The 22,738-nt window shown below is 55.7% G+C and overlaps 1 protein-coding gene across 1 annotated transcript in view; it reads left to right on the top strand.

Annotated features, from left to right (window-relative positions):
- The window catches only part of PFKFB3 (6-phosphofructo-2-kinase/fructose-2,6-biphosphatase 3), a 102,596-nt gene extending 81,423 nt beyond the window's left edge, over positions 1 to 21,173 (top strand). The window contains exons 2-15 of the mRNA XM_011974910.1: positions 916 to 1,041; positions 2,529 to 2,625; positions 3,439 to 3,505; positions 4,020 to 4,094; positions 4,422 to 4,478; positions 6,901 to 7,025; positions 8,000 to 8,207; positions 8,723 to 8,869; positions 8,963 to 9,067; positions 10,193 to 10,322; positions 11,293 to 11,355; positions 11,484 to 11,548; positions 13,612 to 13,785; positions 20,610 to 21,173. Coding sequence (XP_011830300.1) covers positions 916 to 1,041; positions 2,529 to 2,625; positions 3,439 to 3,505; positions 4,020 to 4,094; positions 4,422 to 4,478; positions 6,901 to 7,025; positions 8,000 to 8,207; positions 8,723 to 8,869; positions 8,963 to 9,067; positions 10,193 to 10,322; positions 11,293 to 11,355; positions 11,484 to 11,548; positions 13,612 to 13,785; positions 20,610 to 20,657 — 1,487 coding nt within the window. The 3' untranslated portion in view covers positions 20,658 to 21,173. The remainder of the gene's footprint in view (positions 1 to 915; positions 1,042 to 2,528; positions 2,626 to 3,438; positions 3,506 to 4,019; positions 4,095 to 4,421; positions 4,479 to 6,900; positions 7,026 to 7,999; positions 8,208 to 8,722; positions 8,870 to 8,962; positions 9,068 to 10,192; positions 10,323 to 11,292; positions 11,356 to 11,483; positions 11,549 to 13,611; positions 13,786 to 20,609) is intronic.
- Positions 21,174 to 22,738: the final 1,565 nt, after the last annotated feature.

Below are 22,738 nucleotides of genomic sequence, written 5' to 3'. Positions count from 1 at the left end.
TGGTCTCAAACTCATGGTCTCAAGTGATCCTCTTGCCTCGGCTTCCCACAGTTCTGGGATTACGGGCATGAGCCACCGTGCCTGTCTGTAAACTCCTACTTTTAGAAATTACGTTTTTAAAGATTTTTGTTTTTTAGAAATGCTGCCCATACCTCCTATGTGGAAGTTCGGGTATTGATGGTGGGCCTCTCTGTCTCTTGACCCCGGGGCCCCAGACCCCTGCTCTGTCCCCTTGTTGTGTTGGAATCCACCCTCTCGACTATGAGCCCCACCTCCCTGGTGAGAGCAGTCCTTTCCTCCCACCCGCAGGGGCATTTCCACTTCCACTGTGGTGTCAGTCACTGGTTCCCTGCTGGGTTTAGCGCCCTGGGTATCAGCTCGGGAATTTGGTGTTGGGACTGTCTTTGCCAAGTAGAACCTAATGGCAGGATTGAGGGACAGGGAGTGGCTGGGGGGCTGTGGCCACTAGGGTTGCCTGGTCCCTCTCTGGTACAATGCCAGGGACTGCAGGATGGGGAGATGAAATGAAAATTTCAATGAATGCCGGGTATGGTGGCTATGCCTGTAATCCCAGCACTCTGGGAGGATTGTTTGAGATCAGGAGTTCGAGACCAGCCTGGGCAACACAGCGAGATCCCATCTCTACAAAGATAAAAAAAGTTAGCCAGGGATGGTGGTGTGCACACTTGTAGTCCCAGCTATTGGGGAAGCTAAGACCAGAGGATTGTTTAAGTCCAGAGGTTCGAGGCGGAAGTAACCTCTGGTGGCCACTACACTTCAGCCTGGGCAACAGAGTGAGACCCTGTCTCAAAAATATTTTTGGTGAAATTCTTCAGCGTTATTGTTGGGCGTGGCCTCTGCTCCTCTTCTCCGGTCACTTGGTCCATGACACACCCTTCTTGCTTGTTTTTCCAGCCTGTGGGCCAAAGCTGACCAACTCCCCCACCGTCATCGTCATGGTGGGCCTCCCCGCCAGGGGCAAGACCTACATCTCCAAGAAGCTGACTCGCTACCTCAACTGGATTGGCGTCCCCACAAAAGGTGAGGCTGGGTCTCGAGGCCAGTCCCCTGCAAATGCAAAAACTTGACCTTTCCAGCTCAGTTGCTGGTTTCACAGGCAGGACCACCCCTAGGCACATCTGTCCCCTGGTCGGGGAGTCTGATCCTGCCTCCCGTGCAGTTGGGTCCTCCTCCACACTGTGTGTACACCCTTCTTCTGTTGGGGTTTTTTCCTCATTGGCCATTCTCTTTCCCACTCCCCTAAATCCTGCCCTGACTCAAATTTCACCTCCTTCAAAACCATCTCCGGCCACCTCAGTCCTTTACATTCCTGTGGCACTCAGTCCTAGCTAACATTCCTCTGCTGATGGCCCTAAGCACTGCATACCATAGATGAAGGGACTTCAGCCCCTGGGCTGTGGACTGCTATGTGAGTGGCCTGTTAGGAACCGGGCTCCAGGAAGTGAGTGGCAGTGAGTAAGCATTCCCACCTGAGCTCCTCCTCCTGTGTGATCAGCGGCGGCATTAGATTCTCATAGGAGTGAACCCTGTTGTGAACTGGGCATGTGAGGGATCTAGGTTGTGTGCCACTTATGATAATCTAATGCCTGATGATCTGAGGTGGAACAGTTTCATCCCAAAGCCATACACCCACAGCCCCTCCCTGTCCATGGAAAAACTGTCTTCCACGAAAGGGGTCCCTGGTGCCCAAAAGGATGGGGACCGCTGTTGTAGATGATGCATTTAAGAATCTCTGCTTGGTCTTCCCAACTAGATGGTGCACATCTTGTGGATAGGTGGATAGGCACTGGTTTTTTTTTTTTAATTTTATTTTAGATTAGGGGTACATGTGCCTCTTTGTTACTTGAGTATATTGCATATTGATGGGGATTGGGCTTCTAGTGAACTGTTACCCAGATAGTGAACATTGTACCCAACTGGTTATTTTTTAACCCTTGCTCATCTCCCACCCGCCCCTCTTTTGAGGGCATGGTTTTTATGTTTACCATCCCCACTGTGCCCAGCTCAGTGCCCAGGAACCATGGAACACATTCTCCCGGCCCTGGCCCTGGCGGCTGCACCAGCAGAAGGGCTGACCTAGATCTGGCAGTGGGCGTGAGACCCCACTCACTTTCTGATACCATTGGTGGAAATGTGTTGTCCCTATTTTTGCTAGACTTGGGGCCTCCCCCAACCCATCTTCACAGTGTCAGTCTCTGGTTTAGGATATCGTGAGACTGGGATGAGACTGGGATTGTAGACTTGGCTGGAGGGGACAGCACTGCAGAGCATGTGGCAGGGGCATTGCAGCTGGACTGGGGAAGCCGGGCTGCCTGTGGCCTGCTGTCCTCAGGAGTTGAGGGTAGCGCAGGACTGGGTGCCGGCATTGCTTCCATGTTGTATCATCTCATTCAGTCGGCGTGGTTGGCTGGGTGGCTCTGCCTTTGGTCGATCCCACGATCCCAGTGTGAGTTGGCCCCTTCCTCCTGCTCAATCATCCAGACTGTTCTCCTCTTTCCGGTCCACAGTGTTCAACGTCGGGGAGTATCGCCGGGAGGCTGTGAAGCAGTACAGCTCCTACAACTTCTTCCGCCCCGACAATGAGGAAGCCATGAAAGTCCGGAAGTAAGGCTGGGCCGGGGGAGTAAGGCTGGGCCGGGGGAGTGAGACTGGGCCGCGGGAGTGAGGCTGGCCCGGGGAGTAAGGCTGGGCCGCGGGAGTAAGGCTGGGCCGCGGGAGTAAGGCTGGGCCGGGGGAGTAAGGCTGGGCTGCTGGCTTCAGCTTGCTTTGTTCTGAGCCAGGCTCTGTAGGAGGCAGAGAAAGCCGGCCTGCGGGGTGGCTCCTGTTGGTGGCCCTCAGGGCTGTGCAGTGTGGGAGCAAGCCCCCCTGCCCCTCTGAGGTTGCTCTCATCTGTTCCCTGAGGGTCTCACTGAGCTGACCCTCACTGGGACAGCCACAGAAGCACCCTCACTGAGAATTAGCAAGTCCTGTTTGCCAACAGTGTCTGTTTATGTTTGGAAAGGATTTCTTGTTAAGTGCGAGTTGATTGTGAAACCCCAGTGCAAGGGTGTTTGGCCCCGGCTGCATGGGCTGGAGTCTCCTGGGGGATGCTAAAACCCCTGATGCCAGGCCCCACCCCAGACCAGTTAGTGCAACTCTGTGGGTGGCTCTGGGCAGCCATTTCTTAGCAGCTCCCCAGGAGTGGTTCCCGTGTGCAGCCTGGCACCAGCACCACCTCCCGAGGGTGCCTGAAGCCACCTGTGCAGGGCCCCAGGTTGGTAGCCTCTGGGCCTGAGGGGTGCTGGCCAGCCTGCCCAGTGCTGAGCAGTGTAGAATGGAACCACCAGTTACTCTGCCTGTCGGGGTGCGTCGGGGGTTTCTTGGGCTGCCCCAGCGGATACACTAGCGCTGACATTTGGCATCTCTTGTGCATTCCAGGCAGTGTGCCTTAGCTGCCTTGAGAGATGTCAAAAGCTACCTGGCGAAAGAAGGGGGACAAATTGCGGTAAGTCCAGGGAATGTAGCCGGCTCAGTGTCCAGTCCCACCCAGGAGGGTGTCCTCACTGGCCTGGGGTGTACCGAGACCGGTGCCTCTGGCCCTGAGGGTGGAGGAAAGCAGGGGACCAGGGCAGCCCAGTGGCTCAGGAAAGCGGATGTGAGATGGACTCAGGGACCCACACCCTCTGCGGCCAGTCCCCCACCTCCAGGGCGGGCAGGACCTGGGTGGCCCACAGGACCACTGGCCCTTCCTTGTACACTGTCCCATTGCACGTTACTGTTTTGCTTGTTTGCTTTTGGGGTATTCCTCCCATGCTACCACCCCTGAGTGCTGTTGGTAGTTGGGGGAGGCCTGCCCCGTGGGTGCGCCCTGGAGAGGACTGTGGGCAGGCACCAGCTCCCCTGAAGCGCTTTTGGGGCTTATTGCTGGAGATGATGGGCCTGGCATCCTTGCTGTTCTGGTAAACGTTGTTAAACTCAAACTTAGAGTCTTCTTCTCGGCCCTTTGCTCTCCACATCAGGTTTTCGATGCCACCAATACGACCAGAGAGAGGAGACACATGATCCTTCATTTTGCCAAAGAAAATGACTTTAAGGTGAGCTGAGCGTCTTGTGTTGTGCTAGAGGACTCGGGAGACAGGAAAAGGCCTCAGGAAGCAGCCTGAGTCTGCTCAGTCCCTCCTCTCCTGCTGCCCACGTTTTGCGGCCTTAAATTAGGGCCTTTGTGTGGTAGGGCTCTTGGGGGCCGTGGGGTGTCCCAGAGGAGTGGTGGCGGGAGGCGGCAGTAAGGAGATGGCCTTTCCTGTCTTTGGGAGTTGGTGGGTGGCGTGCTTCCACCTTGTCCGGACGATGACATCTCAGTGATGGCAAGGTTGGTCCTTCATGGTGTTTGTTTTCTAATATCCCCACCTCACTTCCGCCAGGCATTTTTCATCGAGTCCGTGTGTGACGACCCTACAGTTGTGGCCTCCAATATCATGGTAAGACAGCCGGGAACCCCAGGCTCCTGCAGCAGTGTAGACCACAAGGACATTTGCGGTCTGAGGAAGTGGGGGACCGGGTCCGGCTCGGAAGCGCAACTGAGCGCTTAGGACGAGCGGCCCCCAGTTGGCTGTTGATTGGGAGGTCAGACCTACAGAGCCGTTTTTAACCCAGAGACGTGTCCTGTGAGGGACTAGCTCCATCTAGGGCAGTGGGCAGGCTTGGATGGGAAGTAGGAAATAATTCAGGGAGACAGGAGTAGTTTCTGTTGGTGGCAGGAGACTGACAGCTAGTGGTGATGGGGCTGCCGGGGCAGAGGGCATCTCATTGCCCCCAGCGGGACAGGAGGCAGCAGCGGGTCGCTTGCTTTGACGGCTCCGGGAGGTAAGAATGCTTGGGCAGTGGCAAGAGTCCGTAGGGCTCAGCAGCCCCCTAAGTTTGGGAGGTAAGGCTGTCTTCCTGCTGATGCACCTCGTGAACCTGCCACGAACCCTCCTGTCTGTGCTGTGCACGGGAGCTTGCCCAGATAAATTGAGGGCACTTGGCACCATAACTTGATGAATTTCTCCAGTGTTGCCACTTGATAGCAATATATATAAACAGGAATTGTTACTATGGAAACTTACTGCAGGCCGCCATCCTGTGTTGGAGACAATTTTCAGCTTAAACATATTAGAATATGACAATTCTATAAAGAAAAGCAGTTCTGAAAACGTACACTGGGACGCTGTGGTGTCGGCATCTTTGCATCTTTAGAGGGGATGCTAAGCATGTGTTAGCCCCGGTGGTGGACGTATTTCTAGATGTGTTAGCCCCGGTGGTGGACGTATTTCTAGATGTGTTAGCCCCGGTGGTGGACGTATTTCTAGATATCTTTAGGAAATGAATTCCTGTTTCAGGAAGGGCTATTTGAATTATGAAAAGTCAGTTTAGATTTGTCCAGTGGGTGCAAAGGAGGAGGCTCAGAGTACGAGGAAATCACCTAAACAGAGGGTTTGCCACCTTTCTTGGGCTCGGCACTCCTCGCTCCCCTCGGTTGACAGCAGGGTGCAGCTGTGAAGTCATTTTTCCCAGTGAGCGGTCACCGATGTGCTTAGCAAGGAGTTTAGCGTTTGTCTGGTTGTCCACTAACAGATAATCATTTGCCCCAACCCGCCGTGTTCAGAAATCTCTTTCTGATGAAATCTCAAAGCAGCTTTGTAGATCCAGGCATTTGTGAACTTAGATTTTTTTTTAAATTGTGGTAAAATATACATAATGTAAAATTTACCATCTTAACCATTCTATTTATTTATTTATTTATTGAGATGGAGTCTCCTGTTGCCCAGGATGGAATGCAGTGGTGCGATCTTGGCTCACTGCAACCTCTGCCTCCTGGGTTCAAGCATTTCTCCTGCCTCAGCCTCCTGAGTAGCTGGGATAACAGACGTGTGCCACCATGCCCGTCTAATTTTTTTGTATTTTTAGAGGAGACAGAGGTTTCACCATGTTGGCCAGGCTGGTCTCAAACTCCTGACCTCAAGTGATCTGCCCGCCTTGGCCTCCCAAAGTGCTGGGATTACAGGCGTGAGCCACCAAACCCCGCCATCTTAGCCGTTTTTTAAATGCGCAGTTCAGCAGCAAATTATATTCGCATTGTTGGGCAACCGCCACACACTATCCCCAGGACTTTCTCATCTTCCCCAGCTGAAACTCTGCCAGGACAGAGACACAACTCCCCACTGACTTGAGTCTTTGAAGAGTGGCTGCCTCTCAGTGACAGCAGTGGTTGATGAGAAAAAGAGCCCAGGCATTCAGAAATGCTGTTTCCCTAAAATCCACCTGGTTTCTGGGGCCTGTGCCACTGTGGGTGTTGGTAGACCTGTGTTGTTGCCTGGGAGAGCGAGCCCTGCAAAGGAGCAGGCACAGCCCTAGTTGGAGAAGCAGTTAACCACAGACTGGTCACACTGGGGCTGCCTCGGGTGGTGGAGGGGTGGAGGAGAAGCCACACAAGGCCAGAGGCATCTCTGGGAACTCCTGAGCGCACCTTAGAACCAGCAGCCTCCTCCCGGCGCGGGGAGCATTGCGGGTGCCCACGTGGAGCTCGGTTGAGTTCAGCGCCAGTCTGTCTGGCGGTGACTCCAGCACGGGACAGATCCTGACTTGCTGGAGCATTCAGAGGTGTTCTTTATGGAATCCCTGTGGGTTTCCTGTCTCTGTCCTTCCGGCTGCAGTTCTCCATCTCCCCAGGGAATCCTCCCCATGTAACATCAGGCTGTGACTCAGCCCCCAGGATCTTTTTCCCTTTCTCTTACATGCTGGGCCGGCTCATCTTTGTACTGAGGCTTCTGTGCGCTCCCCTTTTGAAAGCCCCAAATCCTGCTTAATCTCGGCAGAAAGCCTTCCCGCGTGATTCATCAGCCGCCCTTTGTGGTGTTGCAGGAAGTTAAAATCTCCAGCCCGGATTACAAAGACTGCAACTCCGCAGAAGCCATGGACGACTTCATGAAGAGGATCAGTTGCTATGAAGCCAGCTACCAGCCCCTGGACCCCGACAAATGCGACAGGTGATTCCCATGGCTGGCCATCTCCGCAGACCCACATGAGAGTTCTTATTGCATTCTTGATGTTCCCACAAAGCATGTGCTCCTGGATACCTTAAAAACAAAATTTTTTTTTAAGACAGTTTTTTCTGTAGAGATGAGGTCTCGCTATGGTGCCCTGGCTGGTCTTGAACTCCTGGCCTCAGGTGATTCACACACAGCTGCTGGATACCTTTATCAATTCTCTTTGAAAATATCTTTTAAAAACAATCCTTGATGACAAACCATATTCAGTGGGAATATTTTGAACACTGTAGAAGTACAGGAAGTCAACATAGAGTTAAGGCTGATCTTGCTACTGTCCCTCTGATAGTTCCTTTCTTTTTTCTTTCCTTTACTTTCTTTCCATTTATTTATTTACTTATTTACTTACTTACTTACTTATTACTTGCTTACTTGCTTAGAGACAGGGTCTCTCAGGCTGGAGTGTGGTGGCATGATCATAGCTCACTGCAGGTTCAAACTTCTGGGCTCAAGTAATCCTACTGCCTCAGCCTCCTGAGTAGCTGGGACTACAGGTGTGGGTGTCCACGCCCAGCTAATTTTTTTTTCTTTAGTAGAGATGAGGTCTTGCTATGTTGCCCAGGCTGGTCTTGAACTCCTAGACTCAAGCAATCCTCTTGCCTCAGCCTCCCAAAGTGCTGGGATTATAGGCATGAGCCACGCATAGGCCCCTTTCTTTTTATCTCCATTTTCTTTATTTTTTCTCCCCCTTTTCTGGGAGGCAAGCCAGTCTCACAGCCAGACACCAGCTGTGGGAGTTGCCGCACGCACATACTCTGCCCCTTAGAAGGATTCGGTCTGTGCTCTGGAGGGGCCTACAGTCCTGCCTTGCTGTTCCCTGGGGAACGCATCTTCTGGAGACCGGCCAGGCCAGGCCGGGTGCGTCCTGCTGTGGGCAGTGGCCTGAGCTGTGGTCCTTCGTGGGGTCTCTGCAGGGACTTGTCGCTGATCAAGGTGATTGACGTGGGCCGGAGGTTCCTGGTGAACCGGGTGCAGGACCACATCCAGAGCCGCATCGTGTACTACCTGATGAACATCCACGTGCAGCCGCGCACCATCTACCTGTGCCGGCACGGCGAGAACGAGCACAACCTCCAGGGCCGCATCGGGGGCGACTCGGGCCTGTCCAGCCGGGGCAAGAAGGTGCGGGGTGTGCTGCGGCCTGGGCCATTCTGGGTGCAGGGCGGTTGCAGGGTCTGCAGGGTGGGTGGGGAGGTGTGCGCTGCTGCTGCTGCTACTTGGTATGCCTGCTGTGTGTGTTATCTGTGTGTGTGCCTGCGTGTCTCTATGCATATCTGTGTGCATCTCTGTATGGCGCTCTCTCTCTCTCTGTGTCTATGCCTATCCATGTGGCTTTGTGTGTGTGTGTGTCTTTGTGTTACTTTGTATGTATGTGTGTGTGTATTTGTGTGTGGTGTGTGTATCTCTGCACGTGTGTGTGATGTGTGAGCAATTGTGCACTAGGTAGGGGAGGGACAGGAAGAGCTGAGCCTGGTCTCTGGGGAGGGTGTGTGCTACTGTGGCTGTTCGAGTGGCCTGGGGCCCCCACGGTGTAAGCAGGTGGTGCACAGCCCCACGTGGGCTGCCTGCTCCAGCCCCTGGCTCTTGGAGGAGCTGCGGGCATCTGGAATGAGTGGCCCCTCTCCACCACCTCTCAGTTTGCCAGTGCCCTGAGCAAGTTCGTGGAGGAGCAGAACCTGAAGGACCTGCGCGTGTGGACCAGCCAGCTGAAGAGCACCATCCAGACGGCCGAGGCGCTGCGGCTGCCGTATGAGCAGTGGAAGGCGCTCAATGAGATCGACGCGGTGAGTCCCGGGAGGCGGGCATGGGACGGCTTCCCAAGAGGCCCTAGACACCCCTGTGGTTTGTTCCCCTGAGTGACCACTGTGTCCCCACAGGGCGTCTGTGAGGAGCTGACCTACGAGGAGATCAGGGACACCTACCCTGAGGAGTACGCGCTGCGGGAGCAGGACAAGTACTACTACCGCTACCCCACCGGGGAGGTGAGCGCAGGCCGGGGCGGGCTGAGGGACCCCAGCGCACACGGCCACTGCTGTGCAGGGCTGGGCCACCCCTCCAGGGAGTTCGCTTCCGTGTGGGTTCTGGGGGCTCCTACACCCTCCACCTCGGAATTGAGTCCCCCCAAACTGAACCTTCTAACAGCCTGGGGAGAAGTGCATTTTCCCATAAGCAGAAATGAGATATGTTTCCCTAGGGACCTAGAACCGTGTGGGAGAGGAGGAAGGTGGTGTGTGATGGTCTACTGGGCAGGGTGGTGGGCAGGCTGGCAGGAGGGGTGGCTCTACATCCCCTGGGCAGCATCTGTGCCTCCCCAAGCACGGTGCCCGGTGGCTGTGGCTGAGGATGTTGCTGCCTCCTCTACAGATGGGATCCTCCTAGGCCGGGTGTGTCCTCCTTGCCCGCGTGTGTCCTCCCTGCCCGCGTGTGTCCTCCCTGCTCGTGCCCTGCTGAGCAGTGTCGTGCCTCAGGCCTCTGTGCCCTACTGTCCTCTGGCCTCAGACTGGGCTTTATACACCGGGGCCCTGGTTAGCACAGCAGAGAGCCTTTTCTGGTCTTTTTCTAAAGTCACAGCCCTTATGCTGCTTTTTACATTTTTAAATTGATAGAAAATACACATCACATAAAATGGACCATTTTCATCAGGTTAAAGTTATGATCTAGTGCATTTTAGTGTACTCACAGTGCCGTGCAGCCATCACCACATATTCCAGGCCTTTCCCTCGCTGCACAAAGAAGCCCAGATCTGTCAGCAGCCGCTCCCGCCTGCCCCACCCAGCCCCGGCACCGGCCCGTCTGCTTCCTGCATCTGGATCTGCCTATTCTGGGCATTCCACGTAAATGGAATCAGATGCCACGCATGCCTTTGGGCCCGGTTCTGTCACACAGCATTGGCTTTTTCAGGTTCCCCCGTGTGGGAGCGGGGGAGGGCTTCACTCTGTTGATGGCTGAGCAGTAGTCCACGTTAAACCCTGCCGCTTCTCAACCACTGCTGATGATGGGTGATTGATTTTACATGGCTCTCTGGCCGGTCTGATGCAGGCCATGGCCAGCGGCAGAGCCCCTCCCGAGTGCCCTGAGCTCACGTGGGCCCGGCCCTCTGTGCTCAGTCCTACCAGGACCTGGTCCAGCGCCTGGAGCCGGTGATCATGGAGCTGGAGCGGCAGGAGAACGTGCTGGTCATCTGCCACCAGGCCGTCCTGCGCTGCCTGCTGGCCTACTTCCTGGATAAGAGCGCAGGTACCTCGGGCAGGCCGCGGTCCTGGGATGGAGGGAGGAGGGGACTGGCACTCGAGGGGTCAGCTGCAGACCTGCCGTGGCCTGTCCTGTGTTGGCTGCTGTGCCATGGGGTGTTAGGAGAAGGGCACAGGTGTCAGCTCCTGGCTGCTTCAGGTCCTCTCTGTCCAGTGCTTCCTTGAAGCCCTCGGGAAATGCCGTGGAGCCCAGGTTGATGCCTGGGACTTCATTGCTTCATAAACAGCTCCCCGAGACCCACCCCCGGCTCCACACATCCCAGGGTCTTGTGTTGGGGTAGGGCCTGCTCTTCTCTTCAGTACCCTCTAAGGAACAAACAGCCCAGAAAACTCTGACAATCAGATTGAAATGTTAAGTCTTAGCATGTCCAATCCAGTGCAGCTGAATCCCTAGACAGACCTACATTGTTTGGGAGTGACTTTTTTTTCCCAACTCTTAAGTCATTGTGAGGGCGAGTGTTTTGGTTTGGTTTGATGGTGCTCTTTGGGCTAAAGTCTTCTTCTAGGGCCATCTGCTGCCCGGGGCAGCTTGTGGCTGGGGACAGATGCCCCGGCCCGACAGTGCTTCCGAGGGTCCTTGTGAGGGGACCATAGAGGTCTTTCTATGCCTCCCCCACCCTCATGTCTCATTTCTTTTTTTGAGAAAGTTTTGCTCTTGTTGCGCAGGCTGCAGTGCAGTGCATGAGCTCACTGCAACCTCCACCTCCCGGGTTCAAGCGATTTTCCTGCCTCAGCCTCCTGAGTAGCTGGGATTACAGGCACATGCCACCACACCCTGGCTAATTTTGTATTTTTAGTAGAGATTGGGTTTTGCCATGTTGGTCAGGCTGGTCTCGAACTCCTGTCCTCAGGTGATGCACCTGCTTCGGCCTCCCAAAGTGCTGGGATTATAGGCCAGAGCCACCACGCCTGGCTGTGTCTCATTTCTAATTGTGGGTGTACAATTTCCATTTCAGAGGAGATGCCCTACCTGAAATGCCCGCTTCACACTGTCCTGAAACTGACGCCTGTCGCTTATGGTGAGTAGCAACCCCTGCCAAGCCCTATCCCCCTGAAGGTGGCCACAGCAGCTTCTTGTGGCCGTGGGCTGTAAGCGGGGCTGTCCCTTTAACAGCAGCTTCCTCTGCCCCCATCCCACGCCCTCCAGGCTGCCGTGTGGAATCTATCTACCTGAATGTGGAGTCCGTCAGCACGCACCGGGAGAGGTCAGAGGTGAGTGGAGGCCCCAAGCCTCATCCTGGCCATCATCACACGATAGCCCTAGTTGGGTGATGGGTGCTCAGGAGGCCCCAGGGCCGCTTGCCTGCAGGTGCTGGCCTGTATGTGGCCATGGGTCTGCTGGCTGCCTTCCTCAGCACCTCTGTGTTCCTGCCCATCTGTTCTGTGGCCTTTTCTTTTTTTTTCTTCCTTCCTGTGTCCTCTTCTTCCCATTTCTGCTGAGCTCGAGATGTGAATTTTAGTGAGGAAGATACGTTCTCTCTCTTTTCTTTTTTTTTTTTGAGACAGGGTCTCAGTCTGTTCCCCAGGCTGGAGTGCGGTGGCGCAATCACGGCTCACTGCAGCCTCAACCTCCTGGGTTCAAGCGATCCTCCCACCTCAGCCTCCCGCGTAGCTGAGACTACAGGTGCGCACCACCATGCCCAGCTAATTTTAATTTATTCGTTTTTTTAGAGATGGGGGTCTCGCTTTGTTGCCCAGGCTGGTCTTGAACTCTTGGGCTCAAGTGATCCTCTTGCCTCAGTCTCCCAAAGTGCTGGGATAAAGGTGTGAGCCTTTGTGCCCAGCCTCTGTTCTCTTTTAACATCAGCATAGCACAGTTCTTGGTGCCTTTCCTTTCTGGCAGCTAAAACCCGTGCTTTCAGTCTCCAGAGTTACTGTTTCAAACAGGAGCAGCAGGTCAGCGCCGCCACGCGCATGTCATTAGGCTCAGAACCGCCAAGAACACGGTGTTAAAAGAGGAGTGGCGTGGAGAGCGGAGGCCTGGGGGATGGCGGGTGGGCAGGTGTTTCGGGAGACCTCGAGGCCTGGCCGTGCGGCTGCTCTCTACCTTGTGGGGAGGCCTGACATTTGGAGGTGGGCCAGGCTGCCTCTGACTGAGTAGAGTGGACCTCTGCCCAGGTGGATGTGCGTTGTGAAAGTGAGTTTGAATTCACGGTGTACAGGCTGCCAAAAGTACAACACTTTGCTAGTACTAGTCAGACCTTTCTCTTAGACCGAGCGTGACTTTCCATCATGGCATTCCCAAAACAGGTGACTGTCCTTGTCCCAAGAAGCTTGGCCGTCAGATTTTGGCATGAAGGGATGAGGTGTCTGCCCAGTCGTTGGCAGTTGCCTGGCTGGTGGGCTGACCTGAGAGAGGACGGGGTCCCTTGGCCGCCTTGGTCCCTGTCACCCCCTCCCCTTCGGAATGTGGGTCACTGGATGCTGTCCTGCCTTTAGCCATATGACAACAGCCCCGGTCAGGGAACCACTGCCCCAGCTATGGGATTGGGCCTGAGCCGGTCCTGGGGCTCTTCCCTGCAGGGAATGGGGCAGGGCCATGACGGAGACAGACCCCGGTTCTGAGGCTGGAGGCCCGCACCCCATCACGCTGTCCCTCCCGTGGGAGGGCCGGGTCTGGTCCTGGCCGGCAGAACCTGCTTCCTGCTGCGAGGTTTCTGCCCCTTTGGTTTCCAGGCTGGTTTTGTAGCCTCCGTGCCCCATCCTGAGCCAGGGTGCCCTTTGTGGAGTACAGATGGCCTCAGGTCGGCGGAAGGCAGTCAGCACAGGTGCCTTCCCCTCCCCATCCTGGGAGCCTCAGGCCCAGCCTGTCCCTCCTAGATGCCCGTCCTCAGCTCTCAGAGAGGCTGGAAGCAAAGCTCTTTTCTCCGACCTCATGCTCTGCTGTGATTATCATTCTTTCCCTCCTTGCTTTGCAAGCACCGTGTTTGTCTGTGTGGGGAATCCTTTGGAACCATCCGAGGAAGGGGCATGGGAGGGAATCACCCACATTCTTGTTGCTGGGGAATTGCCACACACTCAGCAGCCCGTAGTCCCTGGTCTGTGGTCCCTGGTCCGTGGTCTCTGGTCCATGGTCCGTGGTCTCTGGTCCGTCGTCTGTGGTCCCTGGTCCACAGTCCCTGGTCCGCGGTCTCTGGTCCATGGTCCCGGCCACTCCCCTTGGTCAGTCTTGTTGCCTCCCTAAAATCCAGGAGCAGATAAACTTTGTTGGGGCTAATTTTCCTCCCCTTCTTTGTAACTGTCGCCTTTCTCTCTTTTGTCTTTGTCTTGCTTAGGATGCAAAGAAGGGACCTAACCCGCTCATGAGACGCAATAGTGTCACCCCGCTAGCCAGCCCCGAGCCCACCAAAAAGCCTCGCATCAACAGCTTTGAGGAGCATGTGGCCTCCACCTCGGCCGCCCTGCCCAGCTGCCTGCCCCCGGAGGTGCCCACGCAGCTGCCCGGACAAGTCAGTGCACTCCCCTTTCCTTCCTGCCTGGGGGACGCGTGCCGGGCGTGACGCCGCAGATCTGCGATTGCGTGTGTGTTTGCAGGAATGCGTGGGTGCGTGTGTGTGGGTGTGCATGTGTGTGTTGTAGGTGTCTGTGCACGTGTGTCACGGGAGCATGTGCACACACGTGTGTGTTGAGGGAGAACATGAGAAGCACCCTCTGAAGTTGAGGCCCTGGGGACTCTCCTTGCTGGTGACAACTGTGACTGCGTTCGCCTCCTTTCTGAGGATGGGGTCTTTACAGGGCAGAAGCAGGCAGTGCAGAGGGAAGAGTGAGATGTCCAAGACCCGTTCACATTCGTGAATGGTTATTTCTAAAACAAAGAGAGTGGCCACTTTCTCCCATAAATAACACGGTTATCCCAGCGCTAGTGAGAAACCTAAACAAGGCTGGGTGCGGTGGCTCACGCCTGTAATCCCAGCACTTTGGGAGGCCGAGGCGGGCGGATCACAAGGTCGGGAGTTTGAGACCAGCCTGGCCAACATGGTGAAACCCTGTCTTTACTAAAAATATAAAAATTAGCCGGGCGTGGTGGCGGGCACCTGTAGTCCCAGCTGAGGAGGCACCTGTAATCCCAGCCTCAGGAGGCTGAGGCAGGAGAATTGCTTGAACCTGGAAGGCGGAGGTTGCAGTGAGCCGAGATGGCGCCACTGCACTCCAGCCTGTCTCAGGAAAAAAAAAAAAACCCCAACCTGATTTCACTTATTTCATTAGTTTTGAAGGTTACAGGCTGGAAGATTTTGGTTATTAGACATTGATTTGTTTTCAGAAAACTGGTCTTTTCCTTTAGAGCCAGGAACCCTTGCAAATATGTGAGATGTAGAAATTTCTGGGCTCAAATTCAGGTACCACCCAAGGGTCTGTCCCACCTCCACCCACCAGGCCTGGCCCCACAAATCAGCCTAGTGCAGCGTCCGGTCAGGTTTGTTGATGAGCCGGATGCTGTTGCCGGCTCTGAGCATCCTCTTCAGTCTGCCCCCTCTTCCCGCCTTTTCCGAGACTTCCTTAGACCTGGTGGTGTCTGGAATGTGACCTGCAAGATGCCGCAGCCTCCACAGGTCACTTAACCTCTGCAGGCCTCAGTTTTCTCATCCAGGCAATGGGGGAACAGTGGCAGTGCAGAATGCAGATCAGATGGGGGGATTCGTGCCCTGCATCAGGCCCAGTGGCGGGCACGTGGTGGGGACACGTAGACACGGTGGGGACACGTAGACACGGTGAGGTGGCTGTGATTAGCGGAAGCCTGGAGGCCTGGCTTTGGTGGTAGTTCAACACTAACATGAGTGCAGCATGTAATCGCTCAGATTCTTCTCCTCCCAGGCCCTCAGTCTCCTTAGCTTTCCACATGACGGGGGCAGGACTGGGAGAGCCCCCATAAATATTCCCTGGCGGGTCTCAGATCTGAGGGTTTTCATGAAAAGCCAGCAGAACGGAAATGGTGTCCCTGTGGCGTCCGTTCTGATGGAAATGTGCAGTTGTATTTGGAAGTTCAGAGGCCGCTGCTTTGATGCTTGGGGGGACCAGGCTGGGGAAGGGGGTTGACATCCTGATCTGCACAGACCTCCATCGTGGAGGACGCAGTGGCAGGGGCTGCATCCTCCCGTCCGCTTCAGAGCTGCCCCTGGTGTCGGGAGGACAGTCCTTCAGGCTGGCCAGGTTCTTAGGGACGTCTGAAGCTGCTGGCTGGGCCGGCCTGGGGTTTTGCAGGGCTTTGTCCCTGCAGATCACGCCTCCTGACTGATTCTCTCTCTGCTTCTCCTCCGCAGCCTTTGCTAGGGCAAGCCTGTCTGTAAGTATCTCTCCGATCATTGCTGCTGCTTCACCGCTTTCTTCCTGCTTGCTCAGTTGGCCTCCTGCCTGTTAAAATATTGAGGATGAGAGCAGTTTTGTGATCCGAGGTCTTCACGGGGAAGGAGGAGATGGGCGTGGGAGCAGGGAGGGGAGATTCCTGGATGTTTTTAGAAAAGGGTGCAGGAGGTGGTGGTGGCTCCACTACGGTTGCGTGTGTTCCAACACCGCCGCACGACAGCTGGCTTCTCCGTGACCCTCTCAGGGCTGCAGGTCGCGGTTTGTAATGGCCGTGGTTTAGGGCTCAGCATAAGTCCACATTTCCTTCTCCGAATCAGACCTCGGTGGCGAGCTGCATCTGCGCCAGGTGCCATTAGCCCTAAAGCCCCCTCCTGCCCCAGGAGTGTCTTTTGTTTTGAAAGGAAAACTTACTCAGAGCCTAATCTGTAAAACAAACCTGTGTGAATAGTGGGAGTGTGCTGGGGCCTGAGCTCTGAGCCTCTCCCTCCCCATGAGGACCCCCCATGCCCCGAAAGAGTTCCAAGTGGAGCCCTTCTTGAGGATCCGTTTGTCCTGGGGTGGAGCCTGCTCAGCGTCATAGTCACACCCAGGGCTGGGTGCGGCTTCCATCTCTAACCCATGGGGTCACCTCTGCTCCTCCCAGAGCTCTCTGCAGAGTTTCAGGTTCAGTCTTAGCTCTCGCAGCCCCTGCATAGCTGGGGCTGTGTTCCCACCACTCTGGGATCCTGCCCCCACCGGGAGCAGGGGCCTTTCTGCCACAGAACCTTGATGACAGCCACCATGAAGTGTCACCCTCGTGCCCCCCCAAAAACACACCTCCCCTTTATTTCCTCTTTGCTCCTTAAGTTACGTTTGCTACTTTATGCAGAAACTGGAGAGGTGTAATGAGGAGTGCAGCCTGAGACTGAAAAGCATGGCTGGGTTTTGGAAACGGGAGAGGTTGGGCATGGCACTCAGATTTTGGTGGCGAAGGGGTGAAGGGCCAGAGGGTATGCCAGTGTCCCCCATGCCCACGTTCCTTAAGACCACCCTGAGAGATCGGAAGGACAGTCAGTGCCCCATTTAATGGGTGAGGGGCTGAGTGACTGCCCCGTGCTTCCAGCAGGGTTCACCTTTCCCTGCCGCTGTCCTGAGGCCCCTGCCCTGCAGCCTGCAAGGCATAGGCAGCTGTTGGACCCTCGTGTCCCCCCACAGCCACTCCCTTGCAGCTGCTTCCCACAGCCAGGCTTTGCTTACCTAAGGTGGGCCTGCCCTTAACTTCCAGCTTCTGGGGGCACGCCCTGCATCCTCAGGGCCAGTGTCTGTGAGGTGCCGGGCCAGTGTCTGTGATGTGCCGGGCCGGTGTGCAGCACTTCAGGATCTGGGCTTCTCCTTGTGGGAAACCTGCCTTTGCATTTAGAGCCTGAAGGTTTTATATCTGTGCGTGTCCTGATTCTGTAGCCGAGCAGTCCCCAACCTTTTTGGCACCAGGGACCCGTTTCATGGAAGAGAATTTTCCCCACCACAGCAGGGTGGGAGATGGTTTGGGGATAAAACTGTTCTGCCTCAGATCATCTGACATTACATTCTCAGAAGGAACGCAGAGCCTAGATCCCTCGTGTGCACAGTTCACCGTAGGGTTCATATATGCTCCTCTGAGTCGGGTGTTAGTGCTGGCTGGCCCGCCCACCGCCCACCTCCTGCTGTGTGGCCTGCCTCCGAATGGGCTATGGACTGGGTACTGGTCCACAGCCCAGGGGTTAGGGACCCCTGCGTTAGACCCGTGGCCTGATGTTGCCAGGAAAGAAATCTTTGTACTAGGAAGAACCATTCAGGGATAGCCTCCGACCCGCTAAAGCTGATCTTGTCCATCTCCAAGACTGACATTATAGTGCCTTTGCTAGAATCCCTCCTGCTCAGCAAAAATACATCCTGTGGACCCATCGCACCTGACTCAGGTCGGAATTTCACTCTGGAGTCCCATTGTCCCGTCCATTCTGGGTGCGTGACCCCACCTCTAGGATTGTAGCCACATCTGATTCTAGGAGTCCACCTGGGCTCTGTGACCAGAATTTATGATGAAAGTCAGACGGAGCCAGGTCTGCGTCTTGGTTCTACTCCTCCTGGCCTCTGTCCTTGGCACGGGCACGTTAAAGCAATTCTAGGACCTCAGCTTCCTCATCTGTAATATGGAGATAGTAACTTCATAAAGGTTTCCTAATGAGACTCTAGATACAGGACTTAGCAGAACATCTGGCTCCTAGGAAGTGCATGGCAGACGGCGGTGCTGTTCTTGTCAGGGAGGAACTTGGTGCCCTGGGCCTGTGGAGACTTCTGGGCTTGCTGGCATTGGGTCAGCATTTGGATACCCTTCTGTAACCCGAGGGATTTCTTCTCTGGGGCAGCAGGAACACTCAGACTTGGGAAGGGGAAACCCCTGGGGTCTCAAGGCAGTGGCCTGAAATCTTTCTTTTTTGAGACGGAGTTTTGCTCTTGTTGCCAGGCTGGAGTGCAGTGGTGCAATCTCGGTTCACTGCAGCCTCCTTCTCCCGGGTGCAAGTGATTCTCCTGCCTCAACCTCCCGAGTAGCTAGGATTACAGGCGCCCACCACCACGCCTGGCTAATGTTTGTATTTTTAGTAGAGATGGGGTTTCACCATGTTGGCCAGGGTGGTCTCGAATTCCTGACCTCAGGTGGTCCACCCACCTCGGCCTCCCAAAGTGCTGGGATTACAGGCGTGAGCTACTGCACCTGGCCTAGAGTCTTTTGACCCCTGTGATCTTGGTTTCCCAGTAAAATGGGGGTGAACGACTGTCCGGACCCGGCGCTCTGCAGTGCCTTCCTGGGGGCTGTGCCGGCTGCTTGGGATCGAGAGAGCACCTGGCATTTGTGATGCAACCTTCATTTTTAAAATTTCAAATGCACACTAGAAAACCCTACTAAAGATTTTTTTTTTTTTTCCTTTTCCAACCTGTTTCTTCCTCTTCCCCACTCTGCTTGAAAGACGAACTGTCTGTCACATTTTCTCAAAGTTTTCTCCTTACTAACCGTGGAAGGTAAATGCCTGGGTGCATGTCCCTCCGTTCTGCACCGCGTCACGGCACCTGGGTCTGTGTGCAGACTGGCCATCGTGCAGTGCGGGGCTCATTTGTCTCCATGCCGAGGGTGTGAAGTGCAGCACCATTGTCGTGAGGTCCTTTCTAGTCTGTCTCTCACCCCCCACGTGTCCTGAGCCGGGGCCCCTGGGTGAAGGACGTGGACGTCACCCGGTCTTGCAGGCTCTCCACTGTCATTGTTGCATCGCCATCATCTGTGGGTGCCGGAAGCCGTGGGCTGGTGGTGGTGAGGACAGGTCGGAGCCAGCGGATGTGGAGGGAAATGTCAGCCCTGCTCTCTGATCCCACAGCCCGGCTGGGGCTCTCCCTAGATGTGAGGACCCAGGGCTCTCTGGAGAGAATTGCCCCCTCCTGGTGGGCACCCGTCACTTCCATCACCCCCCGGCAGGCACCCATCACCCCCGACAGGCACCCATCATCCTCCGTTGGGCACCCGTCACCCCCTGGAAGGCACTTATCACCTCCCGGCAGGCACCCATCACTTCCATCATCCCCCGGCAGGCACCCATCATCCCCCGATGGCACCCATCACCCCCTGGCAGCACCTATCACCTCCCGGCAGGCACCTATCACCCCCTGGCAGGCACCCATCATCCCCTGATGGCACCCATCACCCCCTGGCAGGCACTTATCACCTCCCGGCAGGCATTTATCACCCCCTAGCAGGCACCCATCATCCCCCGGCAGACACCCATCAACCCCCAATGGGTACCCATCACCCCTTGGCAGTCACCTATCACCTCCAAGCAGGTACTTGTTATCCCCTGGCAGGCACCTGTCATCCCCCAGTGGGCACCCATCATCCCCCAGTGGGCACCCATCACTCCTGACAGGCACCTATCACCTCCCGGCAGGCACCCATCACCCCCCAGCGGGCACCTATTACCTCCCAGCGGGCACCCATCACCTGGGTTCCTGAGTCCAGCGCAGGCCTGGGCGAGAGCTCTGATGCTGCCCAGCCCTGTGACTTTCCTCCCTGTGGATGGCTGCAGCCTTGGACCCCCAGTTCTGTGTGGGGTGGGCATGGGCCGTGGTGGCCCTGTGTGCCTGGGCTCTCCCACCGTCTTTAGAGCAGTCTGGGTGGAGACACTGAGGATTGGAGAGAATAGTTTTAAACATTGTATGTTTTCTTGTTTTTTGAGGCGTAGGTGAAGGAGGTCGGGGAAGGAGGCCTGCTGTGCAGTGGCTGCAGTCAGTCATGTTCCCCACTAATACCGGAACATGTTTTTGGGGGGGAGTTGGTACTGGCCAGTGCCTTAGGGGTGGGACTCCCTGCGAGGGCCATTGTGATCAGAAGTGGGGCAGGGTTTTAGCGACAGCCCCCTCTGCCTGGCTTCCCGCCTGGGCCTCCCCACCATGTCCAGCCATTCCATGTATCACCTGTGTTCTGCCTGTCAAGCTGTGTTCCCAGAATCTGGGTGCAGGAGCTGGGAGTGTGGCTCTGCTGTGGGCTGAGTTGAGAGGAGGGGCCTGTGTGTCTTTGGAGGCCCCAGGCTCATCTGCCTGGCTGAGGCCCGTGAGGTTCCCCTTGTGGGATTTCTATGGGGTCATGAACATGAGGCTCCTGTGGTCCCCGGCGCCTAGCACTGCGTAGCTCACGGTCCTCCCGGAGCCACACGGCCCCCACCAGGCGGGCTCCTGGCCTGGCGCCCAGCCCCTTCTCTGAGACTCTGGGGTTATCTTCCATCATGTTCTGGGGCCCACCTGGGCTGTCTGCCGCCTGTGGGATTGGCAGCACCTTTCTTGGGTCCTGCTCTTTGTCTGGGATGGAGGGAGGGAAGAATTCTCCCTTGCATGACTCGGCGTCTTCTGCTTTAGAAGCCAGCCAGCTGCAAACCTTGACTCCCTCCCCACCTTTCTTTTCTCCTGAAAACAGAACATGAAAGGCTCCCGGAGCAGCGCCGACTCCTCCAGGAAACACTGAAGCAGACGTGTTGGTTCCATTCCGTTTCCATTTCTGCAGCTTAGCTTGTGTCCTGCCCTCTGCCCGAGGCGCAACGTATCCTGAGGACTTCTTCTGGAGAGGGTGGGATGGAGCAGCGGGGGAGCCTTGGCCGAAGAGAACCATGCTTGGCACCCTCTGTGTCCCCTCAGCCGCTGGACACCGGAAAGCCACGTGGGTCCCTGGCACCCTGCCTTTAGCCACGGGGCCCCAACCTCTACTCTCTGGGTTTCCTAGGAGTGTCCAGCTTCGGAGACCTACGAGGCCTGGGGAGAGTGATGAGTGCTGGTCCTGACAAGAGGCCGCTGGGGACACTGTGCCATTTTATTTTGTTTCTGTGATCTCCTGGCACATTTGGAGCTGGGAAGACCACACTGGTGGCAGAATCCTAAAATTAAAGGAGGCAAGCTCCTAGTGGCTGAAGGTCAAGGAATGGGTAAAAACTTCCACGTGGCTGTTTGATGCATCTTGACCTTCATGGAAGACGCTTCATGGGAAGCGTCTTGGGACGTCATGGGACGCTTCATGGAAGACGCTTCAGGGAAGACGCTTCATGGGAATGGACTTGGATAGGTGTTGGGTTGGGGCATCTTCTTCAAGAAGTCCCTGAGCCGATATGCCAGTTGGCTGGGTGGTCCACACTTCGGCTGTCCCGCGGGTCCACACACCTTCCAGGCCTGCGTTCTGCCTCCAAAGATGTTCAAGGGCAGGCTGGCTGCCCGGGGAGAGGGAAGTATTTTGCTGAAATATGAGAACTGGGCCCTCCAGGGCCCCTCTCTCCTCCAACCTGGACTTGGGGGGAGCTGAGACACACTTTCCTGGAGCTGCTGGCTTTTGCACTTTTTTGATGGCGGAAGTGTGACCTGAGCGTCACACCTTCTCTTCAGGAACGTAGATGTTGGGGTGTGTTGCCCTGGGGGGGCTTGGAGCCTCTGAAGGTGGGGAGCGGAACACCTGGCGTCCTTCCCCAGCACTTGCATTACTGTCCCTGCTCTTCCCAGGTGGGGACAGTGGCCCGAGCAAGGCCTCACTCCCAGCTGCTGCTTCCAGAGCTGCCTGTACACTGTCTTGGAGCGTCTGCCTTGTGCCCGGCACTCTGCCAGTGCCTTGGGGAAGTCGGAAGAGTGGACTTTGTCCTGGCCTTCCCTTCATGGCCTCCGTGACATTTCTGTGGTGATGGAAAGCATGGGACCTGTCGTCTCAGCCTGTTGGTTTCTTGTCATTGCCTCAAACCCTGGGGTAGGTGGGGCGGGGGGGGTCTCGTGCCCAGATGAAACCATTTGGAAACTCGGCAGGCAGCAGAGTTTGTCCAAATGACCCTTTTCAGGACGTCTCAAAGCTGGTGCCAAAGGTCACTTTTCTTTCCTGCCTTCTGCTGTGAGCCCCGAGATCCTCCTCCCAGCTCAAGGGACAGGTCCTGGGTGAGGGCGGGGGATTTAGGCAGCTGAAACTGGGCGTGGAAAGAAGAGCCGTTGCTCTTTGTTTTTCAAGAAGAGCTGTTGCTGTTTGTTTTTCGAGAAGAGTTCTTAAAGAATGCATGTTTTTTTTCCCGGTTGGAATTGAGTAGGAACTGAGGCTGTGCTTCAGATATCGTACAATCAAGTGGGGGATTTTCACGCTGAACCATTCAAGCCCTCCCTGCCCATCACACCCGCTTTGGCTGGCATCTGCTGGAGAGGATGTCCCTGTCTGCATTCCCGTGCAACTCCAGACTCACACAGTTTTCTCTCTCTCCCTGGATGTTGAGTCTCATCAGAGTGTGTGGGTAGGGGGTGGGCGTGCATGGGTGCATGATTGTGCTTCACTTGGTTGTATTTTTCGATTTGACATGAAAGGCCTGTTGCTTTGCTCTCGAGAATAGTTTCTCGTGTCCCCTTCGCAGGCCTCATTCTTTGAACATCGACTCTGAAGTTCGATACAGATAGTGGCTTGATAAAGCTGTGTTCCCCTCTCCCCTCTGACTACCTAAAATCAATACCTAAATACAGAAGCCTTGGCCTAACACGGGCCTTTAGTTTGGGAAGGGCCTAGATGGGAAGAGGGAACATGAATCTGGACAGGGA

Source organism: Mandrillus leucophaeus, unplaced genomic scaffold (assembly GCF_000951045.1).
Source record: "Mandrillus leucophaeus isolate KB7577 unplaced genomic scaffold, Mleu.le_1.0 Scaffold15, whole genome shotgun sequence".
In the NCBI taxonomy this organism is placed as follows: domain Eukaryota; kingdom Metazoa; phylum Chordata; class Mammalia; order Primates; family Cercopithecidae; genus Mandrillus; species Mandrillus leucophaeus.
The sequence above is the reverse complement of the archived record's forward strand: the minus strand, read 5'-3'. Positions and strand labels throughout refer to the sequence as shown.